This window comes from Scardinius erythrophthalmus, assembly GCF_964197995.2.
Source record: "Scardinius erythrophthalmus genome assembly, chromosome: 16".
In the NCBI taxonomy this organism is placed as follows: domain Eukaryota; kingdom Metazoa; phylum Chordata; class Actinopteri; order Cypriniformes; family Leuciscidae; genus Scardinius; species Scardinius erythrophthalmus.
The window spans coordinates 25238373-25264033 of NC_138236.1; the positions used below are offsets into that span (position 1 = coordinate 25238373).

At 37.8% G+C, this 25661-nt stretch overlaps 1 protein-coding gene across 2 annotated transcripts in view; it reads left to right on the forward strand.

Annotated features, from left to right (window-relative positions):
- osbpl3b (oxysterol binding protein-like 3b) overlaps positions 1 to 22123 on the forward strand; it is a 98181-nt gene extending 76058 nt beyond the window's left edge. For both annotated transcript variants that reach the window (XM_081389468.1, XM_081389469.1), the window contains exons 15-22: positions 3631 to 3768; positions 5742 to 5805; positions 5903 to 5981; positions 17427 to 17571; positions 19374 to 19518; positions 19753 to 19879; positions 20814 to 20936; positions 21123 to 22123. In XM_081389468.1, coding sequence (XP_081245594.1) covers positions 3631 to 3768; positions 5742 to 5805; positions 5903 to 5981; positions 17427 to 17571; positions 19374 to 19518; positions 19753 to 19879; positions 20814 to 20936; positions 21123 to 21219 — 918 coding nt within the window. In that variant the 3' untranslated portion in view covers positions 21220 to 22123. The remainder of the gene's footprint in view (positions 1 to 3630; positions 3769 to 5741; positions 5806 to 5902; positions 5982 to 17426; positions 17572 to 19373; positions 19519 to 19752; positions 19880 to 20813; positions 20937 to 21122) is intronic.
- The last annotated feature ends 3538 nt before the right edge of the window (positions 22124 to 25661 follow it).

Below are 25661 nucleotides of genomic sequence, written 5' to 3' on the forward strand. Positions count from 1 at the left end.
AAAAATCATGCATACACTTAAACCTGTTTTAATATTTTAGCTTATCACAATCATTGTGCACATTAAAATAAAAATAAATGTTGCCATCCAAATGCTTTCTGGTGCAAATATGAATTTTCGGGAGATATTCTGACTGGCATTTGTGAATGCAAAGTGTTCTGGTTAATGCTGACATTTGCATATCCTTACAAAGTTAATGTAACAAAACATCAGTGAAAAGATGAGAGCTCAAAGTTTGCGTAAGAAAGCATAATACAAGCATAAAAAATTACTGTCAAACAGGGCCAAAACAGAAACTCAAAAGCTCTTAAGTCACAGGTGTAAATGTAGAGCCTTAAAAATAATATTGTAATGTTCAATTTAATAACAACCCATATTGTTATAATAATATAATATTGAAAAAAAACATGAAATAATATATATATATTAAAATAAAATATGTATTGCAATTACAATTAGAGAGAGTGAGTGTTTATAAATATTACATTGTATTGTAAATTGTATCGTTTACTATTAATATTGTAATATACACACACTTCCATAGTATGATTTATGATGTCACAATGCATAATTTATGTGATTGTTTAGGAATAGAGTGATGATCCAGGCTCATCATCACAGGATCCACTATTACTCAACATGAGAGAATGATTATTGTTCAGAAATCATTCTCCCTGCTTGGAAATGTGCATTTGTTAGCTGCACTCTACTGTATCCTATGACACTTTGAGTATCCATCATTGCTCAGTCTTAGTCTCTGGAGGAAGACAGCAATCCTTTCTCTCGGCTTTCGGATTTCCAACAAACTAATGTCTTGGTAGCTTAGTGTCTAATAGCTTTTCAGTTTGCTTACTTATGTAGTTTAACCCCCTGAGGTCGGCTATCGCGCCGGCGCGATAGGCTCGTTTTTTTCCGTATGAGTGCAAAAAAATAATAAAATAAAAATATTAATTTTTATCTTATATGCTTGTGTTATACATCAATCTATCCTGTTAAGTGTGTATTATTTTTTTGTACACTCACAATAAAAACAAAGTGTTGTGCTTTTCGCCAAATAAAGAAAAATAAACACGAAGCGAGTTCTGCCTTCTCTCTGTCCGTGTAGTCCATTCTGAAACGCGTCCGAAAATGAATCATAACTCAGCGAATACTTCTCACACAGGCACGTGAGATATGTCTTTATGAAGCTTGAAATCTCCTCTTTTAAATGAAGTAATTTATATAAAAAACAAATGTTTTCAACTCATGTAATCCGTTTGAAAGCAAGGAGAGGTACCGTTTTTCCTTTCTGCCTCATTATCTCTATAATCAGCTGCGGCCGCCCCGCCCCCGGCGCGATTCACATGTAAATCGTTAGATGATCTAGTATGCAGCGCACCCGCCCCCTGATCAATGCCATAAAAAGTTTCTTCATCAGACTTACTGATAGTTCATCGCGTTTTGAGTATGACACGCTTCTCCGGTAATAAAGACTCCCTTCAGATGATTCTGGACGGCGAGGAAGAATGCACCTTTTCCTCAGAGGAAGATTGTAACTCAGACGACGAACGGCAGCATATTGAAGAGCGAAGTAAGTTTTACTTAAAAGTCTTTTGTCTTTTATTTTTCGTGTTCGCATTTATGAGGAAAAAACAATATTACGTGACAGTTCTCCATTATGGACGCGAGCGCTCTAAAAAAATCACTAAAAGACTTTCAAACTTTCACAGAGACCTCAAAACAGAAAGTACAAATCCTTTCTTTAAAACGAATTTCGTTTTGTATCAATTGTATCTTACTTTTAATATTTTTTTCATTAACAAATTTCCTGGATTTAAACTGCAAATTAACATTTATATTTCTTATAATAAAAATGAAAGACCTATGTTACAGACATATGAAAGACAACATTTCGTTGATTAGTTTTGGATAAATTATACATTTTTAATGTAAAATATCTGCCACCTCAAATAAGCTTTTGTTTGCCAATATTTGCTTATGTTAAATATAATATGTTTTGTCAAAAATAAAGTTATCAAATAATCAATCAAATCCTTAACTTTGAAATATGTATGATAAAATGTATACTTTAGTTTTTACAAAGAAAGATTACACTTGAATTGTTGTTGTAATTGTAACCTTTTTAATAAAAAAATATATTTACAAGGTAGATGTAAACAAACTATTAAAAGGTAAATATAAGCCTTTTCTTTAAATAACTTTTATTGTGTTTTATTATTGACAAATTTGGGGAGCACATAAATATTCCAAAACTGAAAATACAGTATGAGAATTAACTGCACAATTACTAGACATGTTTTCCTTGGATATTATAGGCCAAATTGCAAGCACAATATGAGGAAAAATAAAAAAGAATTGAGATGCTTCCAACTGTTGCGCTTGCATTCTTGTGGCTCAGTGACTCACCTGAATGAATGGCTAATTAAGTATGCGGGCCCCATTGTCTCCTCAGGTGTGAACCACTACATATACATGACCGTTGACGCCCACTCCGCATATGGCCTTTCCAAACAGAAAGTGCTTTGCAAAATTCAAATCAATGTATTGTGTTATGTGAATGATAAGACAGGGTGATTTTCACTTCATTTTGAAGAAAAAACACTAGGCGATGACATCTTTTAGACAAAAGTCTTATTGGCACATATTTAGAATGTGTTTTATGGCCTTATTTCAGAAACTTTAGTTTTTAGTTTTTTCAATAACCACGCATAAACATTATTCTCTCAAAAATGCAGACATGTACATTCTTGTTGCTCACATTTCATGGTAGCCCTGTTTGTGCTAAATAGTGTGTAATTTTTTTTTGCCATTAATATGTTTATAAGCAACTGAAAAAAGCAAAAATGTCAGGGCATGTCAGAACATCTCAAGGACCCCAAAAACACCTTAGACCCCAGAGGGTTAATCACAAGAGACAATGGATTTTAAGTCAATATGAAATCAGAATTTACCTGTTTACTTTCCTAATGCACATTTTTTATCTAATTGTGCATGAATCATCATTGCACATTATTTAATTGAAAAAAAATTGCCTTAATTGGAAAATAAATTAATTACTTTGCCTCTGAAATGACTTTCCTTTTTGGCTGATGTCTCATAGGCCGCATTTTCCCTCAGGTGGCTAAAAAAAAATTCTGGTACTGAATGGAAATGAAGGTGTACTAGATTTCCTTATCACATTAATTTAATGCCAGTTAATATTAATATAACAAAGGTTACAGCAATAAAATAAAGACATGATTGATAAAGCAGCGTTACCATTGGGATACTTCAAATGCTCTATAGAGGGTAAACTTGACTTTCAGCTATCACATCCCTGTCAAAAAGCCTCCCGGGTGCTGGCGGTGTTTCAGAAGAGGACTCACCCTCCACAATGAAATGCAAAGTCACATTCAGGTCTAAAAATACACACTTTTCCTGATCCAGTCAATTCCTAATGGATAAAAAAAATGTTGTTGAATATTTTGTTTCACGCCAGATTATGTAAATAAAATGAGTCGTGAATACCATTCCGCGTTCTGGACAGGTCTGAAATAATATATTTTCAATGAAGTCATAATAAAGAGTGTGATGAAATGGGCAACATATATCAGCGCATAACTAACCAAGTGTGCACTGATCTGTTTGTAGGTGTACATCGCTACATTTGCCGTGTCTGGCTATGCTTCCAGTTACTACAGAGCAGGAGGAAAACCCTTTAATCCAGTGTTGGGCGAAACCTACGAGTGTGATCGTCCAGACAAAGGCTTTCGCTTTGTTGGCGAGCAGGTAGGATGCTCCCTGTAAGATGTGTTTTTGTGAACAGGTATGTGAATGTAGTCATGTTTCCATCCACCTATTTTTATGCAATTTTTGCTTATCACAAAAAAAAAATGCTAAATGGAAATGCCAAAATTCCCATAAATGATAAAAATGCATATAAATTATTAAAAAAAAAATGTATTCGATAAGAACACATGCGCATAAACTACAATGGAAGCACAACAAAAAACTCACGCGACATTGACTTAACAAAGGATGTGATTGCAAACTGGACTAACCAGGGGACCAACTTCATTGCATAGAATCTTTGGTCATTCTGAAATGCCTGAGCCAAACGTTCCCTGATCCTATTTTGCAGGTTTAGAAAACAGTTCCGCCACTGACCAGGAAAAACCTAGTCTAAAGTCAGTGGCGCGTTGCGCATGATATTCATATGCTATTTTAAAGGGCAATTATTATGACTCTTTTCACAAGATGTAAAATAAGTCTCTGATGTCCCCAGAGTATGTATGTGAAGTAATATCAGAACAGAAACTCTCAGTTGTGGTGTTCATTTCGACTCGGAGTCGGACAATAATGCCCACAGAGCTGGAGAATATATGCATGGAGATAGAACAGGTAGTTTAGTTTAATTATGGTTATAATTTATTTGTCATCTGCTTTTATCCTCTATTACAAGCCTGCTGTAGTAGACCCCGTCCGAATGATGACCAAAATATACTGATGAGTTCAGTGAAGTTTATTGTACTGTACATCACAGAAAAGATGAAGCATTAGTTTTACTCCAGAGAATCACAGTAAGAGCTGAATAAACACAGTATAAGAAGTGAGCATTAAAGTCTTATCCATAAACTCTCTCTCTCTCTCTCTCTCTCTCTCTCTCTCTCTCTCTCTCTCTCTCTCTCCCTTTCGTTATCAACAACATACACAGCGAAGTACACAAAACACTCGTTACAACTAACAGTAAACAAATATAAACACACCTTTTCAGTGGGTGCTAAATAAACTGGTAAACCTTATATCCGTAAAATGACTCGATGAGCTGTCATAAAGAGCGCGCTCTCACTTTCATTTCTGCCGTGATCAGTAACGTTAGGCCTGTCGCTCTGAAGACCGTAAGCAAGATCACAAACAGTACAGATCCATCCTCGAGTAACAACGAGAGTAAATGAAGACTGCTAAGTTCATTCTTACATCCAACAACAAAACACCTCAATAGCTTAGGAGACATTCTTGTCTACAGCTGCTCAAGCGTCGTACAATAGCGTCGTGTGTCCAGCTCACTCAGGGCGAGTCTAAGCTCAAACTCCAGTGTCAATCAACCGTCGTGGGAGGGGCCTGTGCAATTCTACGTCACATTGCACCGAATCTGAGAACAGCTCATTCTGAGACAATGCTTATGATTTATTGAGATTGTAAAAAAAACACTGGGTGGATTTTTATCATTCTAGGGTGGTTTTGCTCACACACTGCCAACACACATTTATGATCAAACACCATGTAAAAGTGAATTTTGCATAATAGGTGCCCTTTAAGGGCGCATGCTTGGCCATAATCAATGTAGCGTGTGCACAACGCGCATACACTTTGATTCTCTCATCTACACAGAAGCAGCAGTTTTCATTTTTGCAAATCATACATTATTACAATGGATAGATAAATCCGCCGTTATAATAGCAATCCGCCATAGAACAAGCGTGCCTGCTCTTAAAGGGAATGTGAGATGTCGCTCTGATTGGTTTATTTCACGTTACGCCCAAACCACACCTATGAGTAATGAAGCTACTTCAGACCAACCCATTTTAGATTTGCGTCGGGCGCAAGAGTCATTTATCCCGCCGGTATAATAGCAACAGCGCCCAAGACCCGCCCACAAAGTTACTTGCATTTTGTGCTTGATACTTGCGTTTCAGATCGTTAAAATAGGGCCCAGCGTGTGTGTGTGCGGATCTCACAGCTGCTCTGTTTTCTTCCTCCAGGTCAGCCATCATCCCCCCATATCAGCATGTCATGCTGACTCTAAAAACTTCATCTTTTGGCAAGGTAACACCACAGTGATAATGTAGGCTTATTGTGTCAGTACAAATGAGCTGATGTCTGCAGATGTGAAGCTGATTGTGTTATATATGACTGATTTCAGACGTGAGGTGGAGGAATAAGTTCTGGGGAAAGTCCATGGAGATTGTACCTGTAGGAAGTACTCATGTGGTTCTTCCTGGGTAAGTTCTTCTGTGTTTTTATTATTCACATGCTATCCCATCTGCTGTTTTTGGGCTTCCTGGATAGATGAAGTCTAATTTTAAAAATGTGATTTCTAGACCTGGAAAAGTAATGTAAATTAATAAAAATCGTAAAACTCCATGTGTGAATTAATATATACGGAATGACAATTAATATAATTTTTTCTAATTATGCCAAGCTCTACAATATTTTGTCAGGTAGAGATGTTTTAAAAATATTTTAAAAAAAATGCTTATCCTTAATCCTTATCCACTAAATCACAAACAATTGGAAAAGTCATGGGACCTTTGAATATTGTTAGGAAACATGGGACCTTAGATTCAAAAGTTTGAAAACCACAGGCCTATTGCACACTTGTGAGAAGCAGACATGTAGTATTAATTTACATTATACATTTTCATTTCTTCATTTAGCAGACGCTTTTATCCAAAGCGGCTTACAAATGAGAACAATAGAAGCAGTTAAACTAACAGTTAGACAATATGCAAGTGCTATGACCCTTCTCAGTTTAATCTAACGCAGTACAATAAAAAAGTATAATAGAATAGAATAGAAGAGAAAGCGTTAGTATTACTGGATCAAGTGCTGTCGAAAAAGATGCGTCTTCAGCTTGTTTCTTGAAAGTGGCTATGGACTCAGCAGCTCTGGTTGAGTTAGGCAGATCATTCCACCAGCAGGGAACAGTCATGGTAAAGGTCCGAGAAAGAGATTTTGTGCCTCTTTGAGATGCCAGTGCAATTTTGTGAGGAGAGGAGTGACGTGCTCTCTTCGGCTCCTTAAAGACCACTCTGGCTGCAGCATTCTGGATCAGTTGCAGAGGTTTGACAGTGCAAGCTGGAAGACCAGCCAGGAGAGCATTGCAATAGCCTAGCTGAATGGTGAAGTTGTGATGAAGTGTTGGGTTGGCCGGGACCACAAGTAGCTCTGTCTTGGTAAGGTTTAATTGAAGGTGGTGGTCCTTCATCCAGCCAGAAATGTCTGTCAGGCAGGCAGGCTGAGATACAATAAGCTACTGTCGGATCGTCAGGCTGGAATGAGAGGTAGAGTTGTGGGTCATCAGCGTAGCAGTGATAGGTAAAAACATGTTTCTGAATCACAGATCCTAGTGATGTCATGTAGATGGAGAAGAGAAGTGGTCCAAGCACTGAGCCCTGAGGCATTCCAGTAGCTAGATGTTGGGTCTTAGACACCACACCCCTCCACTACACCCTAAAGGACCTACCTGAGAGATAAGACTTGAACCATTGGAGTGCTGTTCCCGAGATGCCCTTCATCTTTAGGATTGACAGGAGGATCTGGTGGTTAACTGTGTCAAAGGCAGCCGACAGATCCAGCAGGATGAGAACTGAGGATTTGGAAGCTGCTCTTGCCAGTCTCAGAGCTTCAATTACTGAGAGCAGGGCAGTCTCAGTTGAGTGTCTGCTTTTGAAACCAGACTGATTGTTGTCCAAGAGGTTGTTCTGTGTAAGGAAGGAAGAGATCTGGTTGAAAACAACTTGTTCAAGTTTTTTCGCAACGAATGGAAGATGAGATACCGGTCTGTAATTTTCCAGATGTGCTGGATTTAGAGTGGGTTTCTTAAGCAGTGGGGTTACCTGAGCCTGCTTAAATGCTGTGGGAAAGGTACCAGTGTGAAGAGAGGCATTTATGATGTGCGTGAGTGCGGGTACAACTGAGGATGAAATGGCTTGAAGTAGGTTAGTGGGAATAGGATCAAGTGGACAGGTGGTAGGGCGATTGGAAAGGAGGAGTTTGGAGACTTCTGCCTCTGAAAGTAGAGAGAAGGAGGGTACAGTGTGTGTGTTAGCTGGTAAAATGTGTGTGTCAGCTTGTGGATTGGTAAATTGGCCGCTGATGGTTGTTTTATTTATGAAGAATGTGGCAAAATCGTCAGCTGTTAGGGTTGATGAAGGAGGAGGAAGGTTGAGAAGAGAGGAGAAGGTTTTGAAAAGCATGTGAGAGTCAGAAGAATTGTTAATTTTGTTGTGATAGTAAGTGTTCTGAGGCAGGTTGAGGTTGAGAGTGAGGAGGAAGTGATATGAGGTGTGCAGTGGAGTGACCAGTGTATCACTCTGGTCAGTGTATGGTCAGTGGAGCAGTAGCACGTGTAAATAAGGTCCAATTTGTTACCTGATTTGTGAGTAGCCGCAGTAGATACTCATTTGAGGTCGAATGAGTAAGCAGAGTGTGGAAATCAGCAGCCTGAAGTTTTTCTAAGTGGATGTTGAAGTCTCCAGGAACTATGAGAGGAGTACCATCCTCAGGGAAGGATGAGAGTAGCACATCAAGCTCCTCCAAAAAACTGCCAAGCTGACCTGGGGACGATATACAACTACAAAATGGATTTTAATAGGGCTAGTGATGGCACTTGAATGTGATTCAAATGAGCTGTTGTCACACAGAGGAGGTAAAGGATCAAATTTCCAATCGTTTGAGAAGAGCAGACCAGTACCTCCACCTCTACCAGTCAGGCGGGGGGTGTGTGAGAAAGTGAGCTAGTGGAGAGGGCAGCCAGTGTGGCAGTGTCCTCTGGTCTGATCCAGGTCACAGTCAGGGCCAGTAGGCTGAGACCTTAACCCTCTGGAGTCTGAGCGGTTTTCTGGGCCCTTGAGATGTTCTGACATGCCCTGACATTTGTGCTTTTTTCAGTTGCTTATAAACATATTAATGGCAAAGGTGTAAATTCACTCTATAAAGCACAAACAGGGCTACCATAATATGTGAGCCACGTGTATGTACATGTTTTAATTTTTGAGAGAATAATGTTTATGCGTGGATATTGAAAAAACTAAAAACTAAAATTTCTGAAATAAGGCCACAAAACACATAGTAAATATGTGTCAATAAGACTTTTGACCAATGGATGTCGTCGCCTATAGTTTTTTCTTCAAAATTATGTGAAAATAGTCTTGCTTTATCGTTCAAATAAAACCATACATTGATTTAAATTGATGTAAAACAGGTTTTGCTTGGAAAGCCAATATGCGAGGGGGCGTGAACGAGGAGTGGTTTTCACCTGAATTACCACCCACTCTGCATAATGATGAGCCATTCACACAGGTGTGAAACTGGCTGAGCCACAATGCTTGGACAAAAGATATTTAGAAGAAGACTTATATTGACCATTTAAGATTTTGCTTACATCTATCTTGTACATATGTTGTGCTATTTTATTAAAAAGGTTACAATTACAACAATAATTACAATTTCAACAATATTTCAAGTGTACTCTTTCTTTGTAAAAAAAAAAAGAAAGATTATAGGCCTACATTTTATCTATGTATTCATTACTTTGAATATAGCCAACATTGGAACAGCTAACATCTTAGTTGATGACTTTATTTTTGACAAAAATATTAGGCTATTTTATATATAGAAATTGCTAAACAAAAGCTTATTTGACGAGGCAGTATATTCTACAGTAAAAACTGTACCCAAATCTACTAAACAAAATGTTGTCTTTCATATTTCGCCTGACTGTAAAGTTGTTTTCATGAAATATTAGGGCATATAAATGTTAATTTGCAGTTTACGTTGCTTATACAAATAGCCAACATTTTATTTCAACATATTTCAGTCGATTTTTACTCATCTCAGTATAGCAATACAGTTTGCTAAAACATCATCATTCGTTGACGATAGGCTTATTTACTTTAAATCCAGGAAAGTTGTTAATGAAAAAATTATTAAAATTAAGATACAATTGATACAAAACGAAATTCGTTTTAAAGAAAGGATTTGTACTTTCTGTTTTGAGGTCTCTGTGAAAGTTTGAAAGTCTTTTAGTGTTTTTTTTTTTAGAGCTCGAGTCCATAATGGAGAAAAAACAGAGCGCATGCCGTTCATTCGTCAATAAACAGAAACCCGAGAAGGAAAAACTTACTAGTATTCCTCAGCTCCTATTCCTCGTATTCCTCATTATTCCTCACAGCGCTGCAAGACGGTGTAAGCAAGTAATGTTCTGAATAAACTTGTGTTTTGGTTTTCTCGAGCTGATGGGGGCGTTCACAGGATTGCGCGGATTACCTCAGCCATTTGCGTTTGAATAGCGTGCGCTCTCCGTGGGCGGAGTCACATTACATTTGAATTAGCTCTAATTAGGTCGACTGGAATCGCTCTCTTTTAATACAGATTTCACAAGATGAGAATATTTGTTTTTTATATAAATTACTTCATTTAAAAGAAGAGATTTCAAGCTTCATAAAGACATATATCACGTGTATGTGTGAGAAGTATTCACTGAGTTATGGTTCATTTTCGGACGCGTTTCAGAATGGACTACACGGACAGAGAGAAGGCAGAACTCGCTTCGTGTTTATTTTTCTTTATTTGTCGAAAAGCACAACACTATGTTTTTATTGTGAGTATACACAAAAATAATACACATTTAACAGAATCGATTGATGTATGGAACTCCTATGGAAAATCAAAGTCAACAGAGTATTCATGAGTTTCTTTTACACTGATAAAAAAAAAGCAAGCTGGTATCGCCGGCGATACCGTCGACCTCAGGGGGTTAATGACTAGAATAGATGTAATGAAATCAGCTTTGTTTACAGGCGACTGGCAATTCCAGAGACCAATAGGAAAAGAGAATATAGTATTAGAAGACACCGGAAAGGTACGCAGGTTGTTAGGATTGTACTGCCGCCGACGTGTGATATTTGATTTACGTATGTTAGTAATAATAGGGATTTGAAAACACAGTGTAAGAGAGCACAAACAGAAAGATCAGATGAAAAGTTGTGTAGAAGAGAAAGGAAACAACAAGTAAACAACAAGAAATTGATACTCAAGTGCTTTGTCAGTGTCCTTGCTCGGTGGAGTCACACAGGTAGAGTCATTGGTCTTTACACTCTTTGGTCTTCACACGAGGGCTGCACGCCCTACTATTTAGCCATGGGAAACTCAAAAGTCACAATACACAAACAAATGCCACGTGGGCACGCGTTTTACCAGAGTAAAACACAGTAAAGACATTCACAGACTGATGTTCTCTCCTGTTGTTTGACTGCTTCTTCTAACAATTACTAGCAGATGGGTAGAATAAATACTTTAACTGGCTTTAGCCACGCCCTACTATTTAGCCAAGCAGACACAAACAAATGCCACGTGGGCGCGCATTTTACCAGAGTAAAACACAGTAAAGAAAACAAAGTTTCCTAGCAACAAAGAACCGCGCTAAAATCTACTGGGAAAAGTAAACATTCACAGACTGATGTTCTCTCGTACATGATGATCATACTGTACATACATGATGATGCAATAAAACAAGTGTTGATTGTAAATGTAATTAGCAGAATAAATATATGTTATTATCAGATTGACAGTTCCAAATACATGTTACAGGACAGATAACACCAGATAATTACACCAAGAATGATAACTATAACAATAAAGATAGTTCTAAAAATATACAATCAGTCTTGGGTGGCACAGAAATCTTCATTATTTCTATATCAAAATGAGTTTGACTTTAAAGAACTGAATGTTTTAGTGCCTACAACTTAATTGTAATTGAGACAGTTTTTGTGTTATTCCTCATCTCCAGGCATATTATTACACCAGATAATTACACCAAGAACGATAGCACAATAGAACGATAACTATAACAATAAAGATAGTTCTAAAAATATACAATCAGTCTTGGGTGGCACAGAAATCTTCATTATTTCTATATCAAAATGAGTTTGACTATAAAGAACTGAATGTTTTAGTGCCTACAACCTAATTGTAATTGAGACAGTTTTTGTGTTATTCCTCATCTCCAGGCATATTATTAGAAAAGAAGTTTACACTATAGCTAAAGTTCAACTTGCTCAGCCAGATGGTTCTGGTTCTCAAAACTCCCAATAGCTTGCTCTCCATTATTGCATCCTCATGGATGAGACATGCAGATGACTACATAGTTCAAAGATTAGTCAACAATTCAAGGCACTCGAGTAAACTGTTTTTAGAAAAATATAAAAAGCCATCAACCTTCATTAGTCAACCTTCATTTAATTTTATATAATCAATAAACTCTTCATTGAGTTAGACTTTCAGGTCTGTTTCAAAAACTTGCAACTAAAAAATGTAATGTTTAACTTATTTAATCATGTTGTAATAACTCTTTCACAATCTTGTATATCTATTGTTCGCCGTTTACTGTTGATCTACTCAAGCTCCCTCGGCACCTGAACCATTTCCGCGGTCGTTTGACTCGCACCTGGCACTGAGGCGAAGTTAGAGTGTGTGTCTAAAAAGTCTCCCATTTGTTGTACTCATAAACAGACTGTTCTATGTTTAAATAAACTCAATTCTTGTCAAGAAAAAAATAGAAACAGCGATTGTGAGTGGGGTGGCCAAGCTTAGGTCAATGGTGTCCACAACCAGCCCCTAGCTACAACCTGAATCTATAACGATAACAACACAGAGAAACGATATCACTGGAATCACTTACAGGACAATTTGGTGTGGACACTAATATAGTTATCCTTAGAGTTATCGTTCTTGGTGTGAACGGGCTTTGGAGCTTTGGGCTATGTAGACCATAGAGGTGAGAACAGATTGTAGTCTAGGTAATAATTGGTGTCTTGAATGATGGCACTGTCCAAATTATAGCAGCAGCTGTGGTTGATGTTGTCAGTGTCCTCATTCTCCCTAAGCAATGGAGCTTTTATCTTTCCTGGAAACAGCAGACTGGGGCAGCGAGGTGTTGAAGTTGTCAGTGACAACAGCAGCTAGTTATTCAGCTGCACACATTGTAATGACATATGATGACGGACTGTTAGTGATGAGTGGGTTGCGTTGCTTTCACTGTTCTACAGGTTTTACAGATCCTCTGATTCTATGAATAGAGCTCAGTGTTGTCCGCCCAATTCAGCTCATAACGTAAAAGTTAGAAATGGTAGTGAAGTGTTATAGTTTTGGTGATTTACCTTTGTATTGTTTTAGAAATTAGTACTTAAAGCCGTATAAAGCTGATATATTGCACGGCTCTCTGAAATACTTCATTCTGATTAGTGGATCATTACATTCTGTGTTCTTATATTTTTGAGTAATAACTTCTTCTAAACTGTATAATTGACATTTGTTGTCGCAGGGATCGGGTTTCTTAAATAGATGTGCTAGTTTAATGTCTCTCGTATCACTCCAAGGTCTCTTTCTTCTTACACAATAAAAATCAGTAGCCATATAATATGAGTCAGTGGTCAACATGAATGTACATTATTCATTATGTAAAGGAAACAAGCTCAAAGGGAATTATTAATTAATTTATAAGGAATTTTGAAAGAATCACTTATTTTACGGCCGAACAAACGATCCGTCCAGCGCTCAATAGAACCGGCCGTTACTATCAACTCTGTAGCGGATATTAATATCCAAACAATAGTGAAAAGTATAGTGACTATTTGTTAGCACAGTTACAAGATCAGCAGTTTAAGACCTTAAATTCTTAAGCACATAACACAAGACACTTCTCTTTAAATACAAGCAAGACTTTATTGATTATTCAGACACATAAAAAACTAATAACTAACAAATAAACACACTCATACACACATTCACACATGCCGAAAGAAAGAAAGCAAGGAAAGAATACGTTTTAAGAGAGTAAAATGAGGAAATCCCAAGTTTCTAGCAATATATGCACTTTATAAGACATGACCTGAATGAACCATCAATCATTAATTTAACCCTTCTATCAGTCTAGGATCTGGAGGCGTTACTTGCTTTTGTTGTTTGCGTCTTTGATGGGGATTCCCTTCTGTGGCATCTTTTCTGTAAGGGATTTCCCAGGTTTTTTGATTCATTGGAGGTCTCGTCAGTTCTGGAGTGACGTCTTGGGAGGCCAATCATGTTGGTGTGTTGGCGGATAAATGGAAGCGGAGTCTCGTGGCTTAAGTTTGAAGTTTGAGACGAGTGAAGACTATATAGTCGTTGACTGAATCTTTGCGCAAAAAAACGTACCAAGTGAGACTCAACAGAAAAAGGAAAGTAACTAAGTAAAGAAAAACAAAAGAAGTGAGACGAGAGTAGTTAGATGGCTTGCCGCAGTCTTAACCCATTTTACAGGTCTCCCAAATCATCTAATGCTTTGTTTGTGTACTGAGTTTTTAAACTCAGATGTTTGTCCAACACTTTGGACGAGTTCTGTCTAATTAGATATCATCTTTGGTGCAGGTTTTTCCTCCTCACATATATTACAGTTGTCATCTTATTAGTCACATGGTCTCTTAAATTTCCCGCTTTAGCAGGGGATAATTTAGACATGATTTCTATAATACGAATATGATACATTTTAGATCGATTTGATTATACCACAATCTGAGAAAGGAAAACCATTCACACTGATACCGAGCACTCCATGCTGTCTATGAACTATATAGTTATCAAAAAGACATAAACAATGAGTGATTACAAAGTGATATTCAAAAGTGTGAGTTACAGACATTATGCAATGAAATGACATTTGATTATAAGTCTGTCTAGCCTTGTTTTGGAATGATCTGATGCATTTTGATACAGTATGTAAAGGCAGTCTCTGTGGATTTTAGAGATGATTTCAGTCCTGCATTCCAGAGGTTACCAAGGGGTCTTAAGAAGAAGGTCTGTTTTAAGTCCTGGGAATTAAACTCCCCTTTGGCGTAAACTCATGGTTTTCCTCGTGACACTCAAGATGTGCCATCTCTGAAACCCATTTGTCTTGTTAAACTGCCTAAAGTTGACAACGTTCTTCCTTTAGCTGTGATCATCTCTTACAAGCGTGCATTGTCTTAAACCTGCTTAGCTAGACTAGCTGATGCACAAAATGACACGGTCTTCTGAATTAGAGTCCTGAGTGTTGGCTCGGACTATCTCGGAATTCTGCTTCTTGGTTAGTTTGAGGGAGTCATTGCTGTCTGATTCGCTCTCAATTCCTACACTTAAAAATAGAAAATAGTTTCTTATGCTAACCAAGACTGCAATTATTTGATAAAAAAATATATATATTGTAAAATATTATTTATTTGGTGTTCAAGAAACATTTATTATTATTGTCGATGTTGAAAACTGTCAGGCGTGGGTGTAGAGGATGCGCACAACGAAGGTGTAAGAACAAAAACAAGTCTTTAACACAAACTAAAACTCAGGAAATAGCTGCAGAATAGCGAACACAACCATGTAAACTTAGACAAGAACAGACAATGGAACACTGGAAACTGAGGGCTTAAAATACACAGGGGTGATTAACTGAAACAGAGCAGGTTTTAACTAATTAAGAACCATGGAAACTAACTCTCAAATCAGATATAGACTCTTTTTCACGTAAATGTGAGTTTATATCTCACAATTCTGAATTTATGTCCTGCAGTTTCAAGTTTATAACTCGTAATTCTGACTTTTTTTATATATAGATGTAAACTCATAATTGCAAGATAGAAACTCAGAACTGTGAGGTAAAAAGAACCAAAACAGGCTACACGTGACATTACATCCCCCTCCTGGAAGGCTGCAGTGGGATGGCTGCAGTGGGCTCTGGCCTTGCACCATAACAGTCCAAGGTGGTGGCTGTCCAAGTCCAAGGACGTGGAGCAGGCGAAGGACAGGAAACATAGGAAGGTGACGGTGGGAAAAACCAAGGCGGCGATGATGGTGGGAGGAGCAGATCCAGGAGCAGAAGTAGTGAGGCCAGAATCCAGAGGACAGCCAGGACGATGTCCCACGGTGGAGTCGAGGGAGGGAGAGGCCATGGTGAAGACTTGGCTGACGACACCGACCAGGGGGACGACTGACGGAGACTAGGCCGATGGAAGTGGAGCCCTAGGCTGGGCAACACTGATGGTCCTGGAGGCAAGGCGGAGCTGCAGCGACGAGCTTCCGTGGTTTAGCTAGGGTGTCTGAGCACTGCGGTGGAGCTGAAGAGAAGGCAGAGCCAGATGGAGCCAAAGGAGTGGAGAGACGGGGCACAGCAGACGGTTCGTAAGTTCGTGGAGGAGGCAGGTTGACGTCTGACCAAGGCGGAGCTGGAGGGACGAGGGAGCCCGGTGGAGCTGCAAGGACAATGGTATCTGGTGGAGCCAAGGGAGGGAGAGTGGATCAGTGGCTAGAGGCGGAGCTGGGAGATCCACTTGCATGGGCGACACTGGAGACCTGCAGATTCAAGGCAAATCCTTGGTTTTGGTGGTGTTATAGGAAAAGCCGAGGGGCTGAAGGAAAAAAATGGAGGCAGGGCTAACGGACTGGCTGACTTTCAAAGAAGAGGTCGTGAGGCTGGCCAGGAACTCTGGAGACACAGGAGACATCGGGCTGGGCGGAACATTGGGGATGGGAGGTTAAGGTAAGCATCCTCTTCTAAGTCATAAAATATCAGCTTCAGCTCAGAAGTGGGAGTGTGGGCAGGGTCTTCCTCCTTTTCCTCCAACTCCACTAGCTGTCCCATGATGTCACATGCTGTTGCCGGCTCACACACCTCATCAGACTCACAGTGGAGCTCAGGCTCCAGGGCGATGGTTGGCTCAGTCCTCATTTCAGGCGCTGGCTTGTGAATCATGACAGAATCAAGCCCTCTGTCTGCAGTGGGCTCTGGCTTCTTGTCTGTGCATGGGGGTGATGGCTGGCTTGTCTCTGGCTCCGAGTGGGGCTGGAATCCTCTGCTAGGCAGATAGTGTTGGCCACTTTTGGATAGGCATGCTTTCGTTTCCACATTCAGACTTGTGAGGTAGAAAGTGCACAAGGAGCGGTCAGGAAAGTTTGTATAGCAGATGTTGAAATTTTCAAGTGTGGACCCTGAGGGACTGCTGCTCCTGGTCCATACAGAGCAGTTGGACCACTGGTAAATCCATATTGAATGGGTCCGGTCTTCTGTCAGGCGTGGATGTAGAGAATGCGCATGATGAAGGAGTAATAACAAAAACACAGTCGTTATCATAATACACTAACTAAAACTCAGGAGATAGCTTTAGAATAGCGAACACAACCACGTAAACGTATACGAGACCGGACAATGGAACACAGGAACCTGAGGGCTTCAATAAAAAGCGAATGATTACCTGAAACAGAACAGGTGTTAACTAATTAAGAACCACCGTAACTAACTCTCAAATCTGGCAGGCAAAACGGGAACAGTACAGAGAAAACTAAACCAAAACAGGCTACATGTGACAAAAACAGTTGTGCTGCTTAATCATTTTGTGGAAAATATGATACTTTTTTTCAGGATTCTTTGATGAACAGAAAGTACAGAAGAAGAGCATTTATTTGAAATAGAAATATTTGTTATATTATAAATGTCTTTACTGTCATTTTTGATCAATTTAATGCACAGCAATTATGTTTGCTTAAAATCCACTATTTGACTATTTTAATATTATCCTAAACACTAATTTAAACTAACACTAATAACAGGCTAATTATGAATTGACAGTAGACACACACTCACACGTCACTCTCTCCTGCAGCTTTGGGGATCATTATGAATGGAATAAGGTGACATCATGTATCCACAACATTCTAAGTGGGCAGCGCTGGATCGAGCACTATGGTGAAATCTCCATCAAAAACTACAACAGTGAGAAATGCCAGTGTAAAGTCACCTTCATCAAGGTCAGCTGCCTCTCCATCCCATATATTCTGAAATGTTTTATTTTCTGATATTTTAAGGTTTCTCCACACTGCATTATATGGTAGGTAGTGGTTCAACGGCTTTCCATTTATTGCTTAAAGCTCACTTTAAGTACTCTGATATCACAGCCAACTACTAGCCTAACTAACTAAGTTAAAACATTTTTTAAGGCAAGTGAACAGTCAGTAAAAAGAACAAATACTCTAATTACAAGCATAGAAAAATACAATATAACAAAGTTACAAATAAAGTATGGTCTAACTGTTGTATACATTTTGGGTACATAAATGTAATAATTAAATATAAAATAACACTATGTTGACTATAAATTTAAAATAGAAATTTAATCTTTGTTAAAGCTGTGTTTTGTTGTTTGATTAACATTAATGACAGACAACACCAGGTATTTATAGGGTGCTGTCACTTTAAGACCTCATGCACGGATCCAATGTAATGATACACATTTGATTTCTTTTGCAACTCTTTACGTTCACTTAAGACATAACCAACTGTTTACGAGAATACTTGCCGAGATGGGTATTTTGACAAACAACAAAAAAAACTTGTATGTGTCCATCCAAGTGCATGGAGACGTGAAAGAGGAATTAGTTCAGAGATTGCGCGCTATCTGAAACGTGCCGCTCTTTGTGTGTGCCCGGTTCCGGTATGCGTTTATATCTAAACTTGTAATTGTGATCTCGCAATTAGGACTTTATAACTCGCAATTGCAAGTTTATATCTCCCAATTCTGAGAAAAAAAATGCAAGATATAAATAAATATAGTCAATTCTGACTATTTTTAATGCAAATCACAATTCTAACTTTATGTCCTGCAATTCCAAGTTTATAACTCGTAATTCTGACTTTTTTAGATATAGATATAAACTCAGAACTGTGAGGAAAAAAGTTATAAACTTTGAGATATAAACTTGCATTTGCAAAAAAATTGTCAGAATTGCACATTATAATTGCAAGTTTAAATATTGCAATTCTGACATGCAATTCTGACTATTTCTTGCAATTGCAAGTGTATATCTCACAATTCTGACTTTCTTCTTGTAATTCTTAGTTTAGATTTAAATAAAGTCAGAATTGCGTTTATAATTGCAATTCTGACTTTCTCAGAATTTAGAGCTATACATTCAGAATTGTGAGTTATAAAGTCTGAATTGCCATAGAATTGGATCAGTTGTTATTCTGCCCTGCCATGTTTGACAGTCTGACATCCTCCACACTTGTAGGACTTAAAACATGTCGGTCATCTCTTTCTGGCCTTTCAGAGAGCGCCGCATTCTTTAGCATCTAATGAGGGATCTGTGTGGCACAGTTAAGATAACACAACACAACTCAGACGCTGAGGTTTTCAAAGACTTCCAGCTGGCTTCAAGGACAACGGCTTAGGCTTTGCTGAGGGGTGAAGGAAAGACAGAAAAGATCAATTAGGGCAAAGGAGAGCAGGATCAAACAAGAAACAGGACAGAATGAGATTCTGCATAAGTCAGATAATTATTCATGGTTCATCCCCTATGAGATTAGTTAAGTTCACTATCTGACTCAAGTATGACATCTGCTGGAAATCTCCTTCATCTGACCTGATTGCAGCAGTTACTGTTAAATGTCACGGTTCTTTATAATGCCACATTAGCAAGACCTTAATGGTGAATTGATTCGGTATTTTCACTCATTTGTTCAGTATCAGCTTACTTAACCCAGGTGGTCTCATCTAAATATGTACACACTTCTTTGTTCAGAGGTGCTCTGCTCATATCTATGTCCTTTGCAGGCGAAGTACTGGAACTCCACCATGAACGAGGTGGAGGGAGCTATCACAGACCACAAAGGAAAAGTCGTCCATAAGCTGTTTGGGAAATGGCATGAGGGCATGTACTGCGGCAGCCCACCCTCTGCTACCTGCATCTGGAGGACGAGTAGGAAACAGACACACACACACACACACACACACACACACACACACACACACACACACACACACACAGAGTCTGCCCCAGTTGATGTGCTCCAATTTTCTGTTGCCTGCTAGCTGATGTATTCCACAGACAATATAGTTACCAGTGTTTAGTAGTTATTGATTCATTTGCTTAATATTTCAGAATGTATTGAAATAAAAAATATTTATCATCTGCTATTATGTTTGTGTACAGATCCCATGCCTCCTGATTATGAGCAGTACTATGGTTTCACTAAGTTTGCTATGGAGCTCAATGAGCTCGACCCTCTTACCAAACCACATCTTCCACCCACGGACACCAGACTACGATTCGACCAGAGGTAAAAAACCTATACTCATGTATGAAAACATTTTCGTTCAGTCAAGTGAAAATAAAAACTAAGATAACTAAACTAAAATAAAATACTTTCATACAAAATATATTACAAAACTTGAGCTTGAAAATGCCACTATAGCAATAACACTAGACTGTGCTGAGAAATGTAATGCTACTAAACATTTTTAAATTATACCAGTTAGTGCATTAACATTGGAAGCCCTACATTTTAAGATTAAAATAAAACCTAAATAAATTGAAACTAAAGTAAAATTAACAATGATAAAGTGAATGAAACCTAAACTAAAATAAGGTTTAACTTAATTAACCTTAACTTAATTTAAATTATCTTTTTAATATTTTGAATGACTAGTTTTATTATTATTTATTTATTTTCAGTTTTAGTAATTAGCACTTTACAAATTAAACTTATTTTATTTCAGTCAGTTGCCAAGTCCAATATTTATATTTTATTTTATTCCATCTTTATTTCAATAAATTATTTTAATAGTTTTACTAAACAACAACATCACTGCAGTGGATGATACCAATGCTAAGGAATTTGGACAATTGTCGATACTAATTTCAATATCTCAGCTGAACCTGGAATGCCAATATTAAAATTGATATACCATGAATATTCATCAAGTTATGAGTGGACACTCATGAGTATGATCAAATTAATATTCATGAGATAAGTTATTGACATTGGAAGATTTATAGATTTGCATCTCGCATACCGATTTGAGACGATATTCTACTGATAGAAAACGTTGCACCAAACTACCAGTAATTTTGAAATCCATGGTTGGAGTTAAATGTGTCACATCCGGGACCATACTAAATCCTTAGGGACACCAGGCGATGACATCACTGCATCACTTTGTGTATGCAAGGACAAATGGATTTCACATGAGACTGTTTATGTGCACATGCAGGTTATTGGAGGAAGGGAACGTTGAATCTGCAGAGGTGCAGAAGCAGAGGATCGAACAGCTGCAGCGAGAGAGACGCAAAGTCCTGGAAGAGAACCAAATAACACATCAACCTCGATTCTTCCAGTATGAACTAACTATCCTTCTTACAGGGTTTTTTTTTTTTTTTTTTTTACTGTTTTACTGTTGCTGTTTGAGCATGAAAAAGGTCTACAAAGCACAAAATTCACTCCAAAGGGAGTTATGCATGGCCAAAGTGTGTGGGGTCCAAATCCAAGTTGTTATAACAGATTTCTGCTTTATCACCAACAGGAAGTCCAAAGATGACACCTGGGTGAGCAACAACACTTACTGGGACTTAAGGAAAGCCCCTGGATTCACTAACCTTGACTGTCCAGTCCTCTGGTAACTCAGAGGAAGCCAACATACATCTGTGCTCACCGTTGCCTGCTCTTATCTGTTCTGGCCAACATTACAGCTTCAAGAGACAACAAACACCTTTTAAAGTGAGGTAGAGACTATGAGAAAGCTGTGAGAGACTGATGGCCGCAGAATTACAATCTGACCGTTTCAAATCATTCCTTAATATTCATTATTTAATGTCCCAGCAGTTCAGTTGCCTTACTATGCTTACATTTATGTATGGTTTCATTTATGCAAATGGCTCCCTTGAAGTATGAGAAATATGCAATCTTGGCCCAGTTCATATTTTATTTTAGTTGATGTGCACAATACGTAGCACAAGAAACCAAGAGAAAAACTGTTGGATTGTGGTCTCTTGTGGCTAAATATAGTACTGCAGATGACCGCAGCCTAAAACGTTACAAAAAAAAAAGTATAGGATGTTGTCAGAACAAAACTGCGTCGTCTACCTCTTAAAATGAAATTGTCGAGGAATTTATGATGTTTGTTAACTATGAATATAATACATATAATGCCTTATATTAAATTGTATACATATACTTTGCTAGAACTTTTATTCAAAACCAATGTATCGTAACAAAGTATTGTAATTTTATGATGCCTTTTATTCTGAGACTCTTGAATGAACAAAATGTTTGAGGTGTTTCTCAGAAATATTTATATTCATCTTAACTTATTCACAAGACTGACAGATGGCTCAATAGTACTCAACATTACCATCACAACTTGAGCCTGGCAGTGTTTTAAAGCTTCTTCCACACAGTTTGACCTGTAACCTGTGTTCATTTCACTACGCACTATGACGAAAAAATGTTGGGGGACTGGGGTACTTGCGTGTTGATCGCTGCAGCGTTTCCTCTGTCCTTCAATAAAGTCTCGTTTAAAAGATTGTTCTTTGTTGTTTTTATTTCAGATTGAGACAGTGCAGGCATTTGCAGGGCGTTTTTTGCCTGAGGCAATGAATCTGGGGAACTGAAGTTTCAGATTGTGTGATCTGGGGATTTCTTTCTGTCACAACTCAAGTATAAATATACTGGTATGAATCAGTTTGCATGCAAACATCGTTCCTGAGCTGTAGCTTGTGTAGATCCCTTTTTAATGGCTTTTATAGTGGTTGAGGAAAACCCCTAATGACCCACAAAGTATTTTGTGCTGTCATACTGTATGCAACACTGGAAAGAATGAGTCATTGAGTTAAAAAGGAGATTTTTGCAGTTTTCATTGCAGTCTTGTGGAGTTTTAAAAAAAGAAATAGTGGTGCTAATCCTATAATTAGATTAAGAGAATCCAATTAATTAAATAATAGATATATATATATTTTTTTTTCAACCTGCGCTGCAATAAAAAAGTTACTGCCTTAAATTTTTAAGTACAATCAACTTGGGAATTTAAGTCATTAAATCAGGGGAATCCTGGAGAATGACGTATTGAGGGAATCCCCAGTTCTGCAGCATAGCACTGAGATATAAGATATAGTTAAGAAAACTAAACAACCGAGAGAAATATGTCTACTGCCTCTGATTTAACGTTTTATCTGTAAGTTACATCAGTGTCGGGGAATAATATTATCTCATTCACGGTAGAGAAAGCTGCATACATGTGCAAAACTAACTGAGAAGACTTAAATTTAAACACAGTTTTTGTGTCTTTATCAGCTTTTCCATATATTGGCCCTGAAAATCATCACAAAAACTTACAACTTGCTCCATTTCTGTGAATCCGTTTTTATGAATGAATGACTCTCATCCGTTTCTCTATAGTTTTCTTCATCAACGGCCGGAGGTCGACTTACAGCTATGGAGATTATGTAAGGGATAATGTAGAGCGAGGCGGTTGTTATAGCGAATACAACCCCGACAGGCTGATTCGCGGAGGGGTCTTGAATCAGCCTGAAGGGGTTGTATTCGCTATAACAACCGCCTCGCTCTACATTATCCCGCTTATTGTTTTATTTCCTACAAAATAAATCAATAATTTGACACAAAATATTGATTTAAAAAGGAGTTTATTGATTTAAAAACGATTGTATTGCTTCCACTAAAGAAAATAGTCCGTTCCGTCTCTACGGTTAGAATCCTGCGTACATAGCAACGCTCTGTTTTTCATGGCAATGGTGTGTTATACTTGGCAGCGGTCTGTTATCAAGAAATAACAGACCGCATTCTACATTAGAATTCAACCAAGCCATGTAATTTCGATAATGTACTGATATTCCTGCCGTTCCCGGATGTCAAATTTCTGTCGAATTTGAATTTGTGGAAGCGAATTTGTAAAGCGAAATAAAATGGACCGGAAATTGCCTGTCGAATATCATAGGTAGTATTTTTAAACAGAATGAATATTTTGTAAGTGAAATCTGAATGGTGAATATGGATTATTTAATTTTTAATAATGAAAACGTGTGTGAAATGTTTTGAATTGAAATATTCACAGCTTAAATATACAACCATGTTGAATTTCAGCCCATAACAATGCAAGCCCTAAAAATACAATGCACTGATGCAAGCAGGGTTAGGCTAATGCTATACATTTTTTTTTTTCAAGCAGTGCAGTTCAACAAGCTTTTTTTGTTTCAAAAACATTTGTCATTATTTTACTTCCACAGGTTTCTTTCTTTGTGTTCAGCGGTAAAAGAAGAAATTCAAACAGGTTTGAAACAACGTGAGGGTGAGTACAGGGATTAAAGTGAAAAAAATTCTTCTGACTGAAATTTTTTTTTTTTTAGGCCAAGTCATATTCCTTTTACTTTTTAAATAGTCGAGACCAATAGCGTTTTAAGGGGAGACGTTTTAAACCGCTTTTATATTGCCAGTAGGCGTATTTTAAAAGCTATATTTTAATCTATGAAAACCAGGCATGGAACATACTAATACAATTAATAATTTGCATATATATATATATATATATATATATATATATATATATATATATATATATATATATATATATATATGCAAATTATAACACGTTTACACAAAATTTGTTAACACACAAGTAAGTTACTTTTCCCCTTTACTTAACATAAATTGTAAGAATATGACTAATAGTAAAGACTTGTGCTAATAAATACAGTGCTATGCATAAGTGCTATGCTATAAAATTCGGAAAGATCCTCCACTATACCTTTAAGTTCAATTTCCAAAAGATGATTTTTTTATTCCTCTTTTTAGTCAACTTTAGCATGGGTGTCTAAACTTATGCATAGCACTGTAAACATTAGGCCTAGGCTAAAGCTATTAAATAGCAGTCCCAAACTAGTTTTTGTTAATACAATGTTGGTATGAGCCACTACAGTCATTTAAAAATATAAAAAGTAACACAAAGAAAAATAGTAGCATTTTGGGGTTATATGGAAACGACAGTTATCATGAATACACAATATTAACAATAACTGTTAATGAAACATGGAAACTGGTGAATAGAATGAGAATCATACCTGCATTACTTTTATTTCGTGTAATTTACAACGTAACGGCGTTGCATGCTCGTAGTTTCTTTTGCACTTGATCAGTGAAGCAATACAGCGCGCGCCGCTGAATTTGCGCGTGCAATTGAGTGTGCGCTACGAGAACAGGATAACGGCTGACAGGACAAGAAAGTTCGTTTTTCTGAGGTGAAAAACTTTATTTCAGCGTACACTTATGTCACTGCCTGCCTGGTAGTTCCTATTGTGCTGGGTTTTCTGAAGTAACGTTAGTCATGATTCGCCTCTCATAACATATGCTCTAAACACGCACGCAGTGTGGAAAAGGAGGAGCGGGGGCGCGGGGAGCAAGGATCACAGCGCAAATTTGAACTATATCGATGTGATATGGTCTAATTCCATATCGCATTTAAAAAATATATCGATATATTTTTTATATCGATATCGCCCAGCCCTACCTGCATTATAAGTGTGTCACTGAAATATAGTTCTACCTCAGCGCTCAGCTGTAGCCTGACATGCACTTTCCGTGAGCGGTAATTGAAAACCCGGAGTGGACTATGAGCGGAGTGATTACAGAGTGCTTAGAGTGGAGAGAGGAACGTGCTTTTGCTCCACTCCAGGCTTTGATCACATCCCCCTCAGCAGGGTGAATACACCTCGTCTTTCCTTAATTTAAGACCTATTCAAACTAAAATTAAGATATTTATTACACTATTTGAGAAATGAAAGCCTATTTACGGCCTTAAAATTATGAAAAGTGAATTTAAGACTTTAAGGACAGACTGGAACCCGCAATGACGGAAATCCGTCATGGACTTGCTGCAATTAACGGAAATCCGTCGTAGCGACGGAGAACTTTAATCCCTGTGAGTAAATGATGACAGAATTTTCATTTTTGGGTGAACTATCCCTTTAAACGTACAGTATGGCATTTTTCGCCACTAGGGGTCGCTAACCTATTTACAATAACAAAGGCGTAGATTGATGACGCAACATTTGCT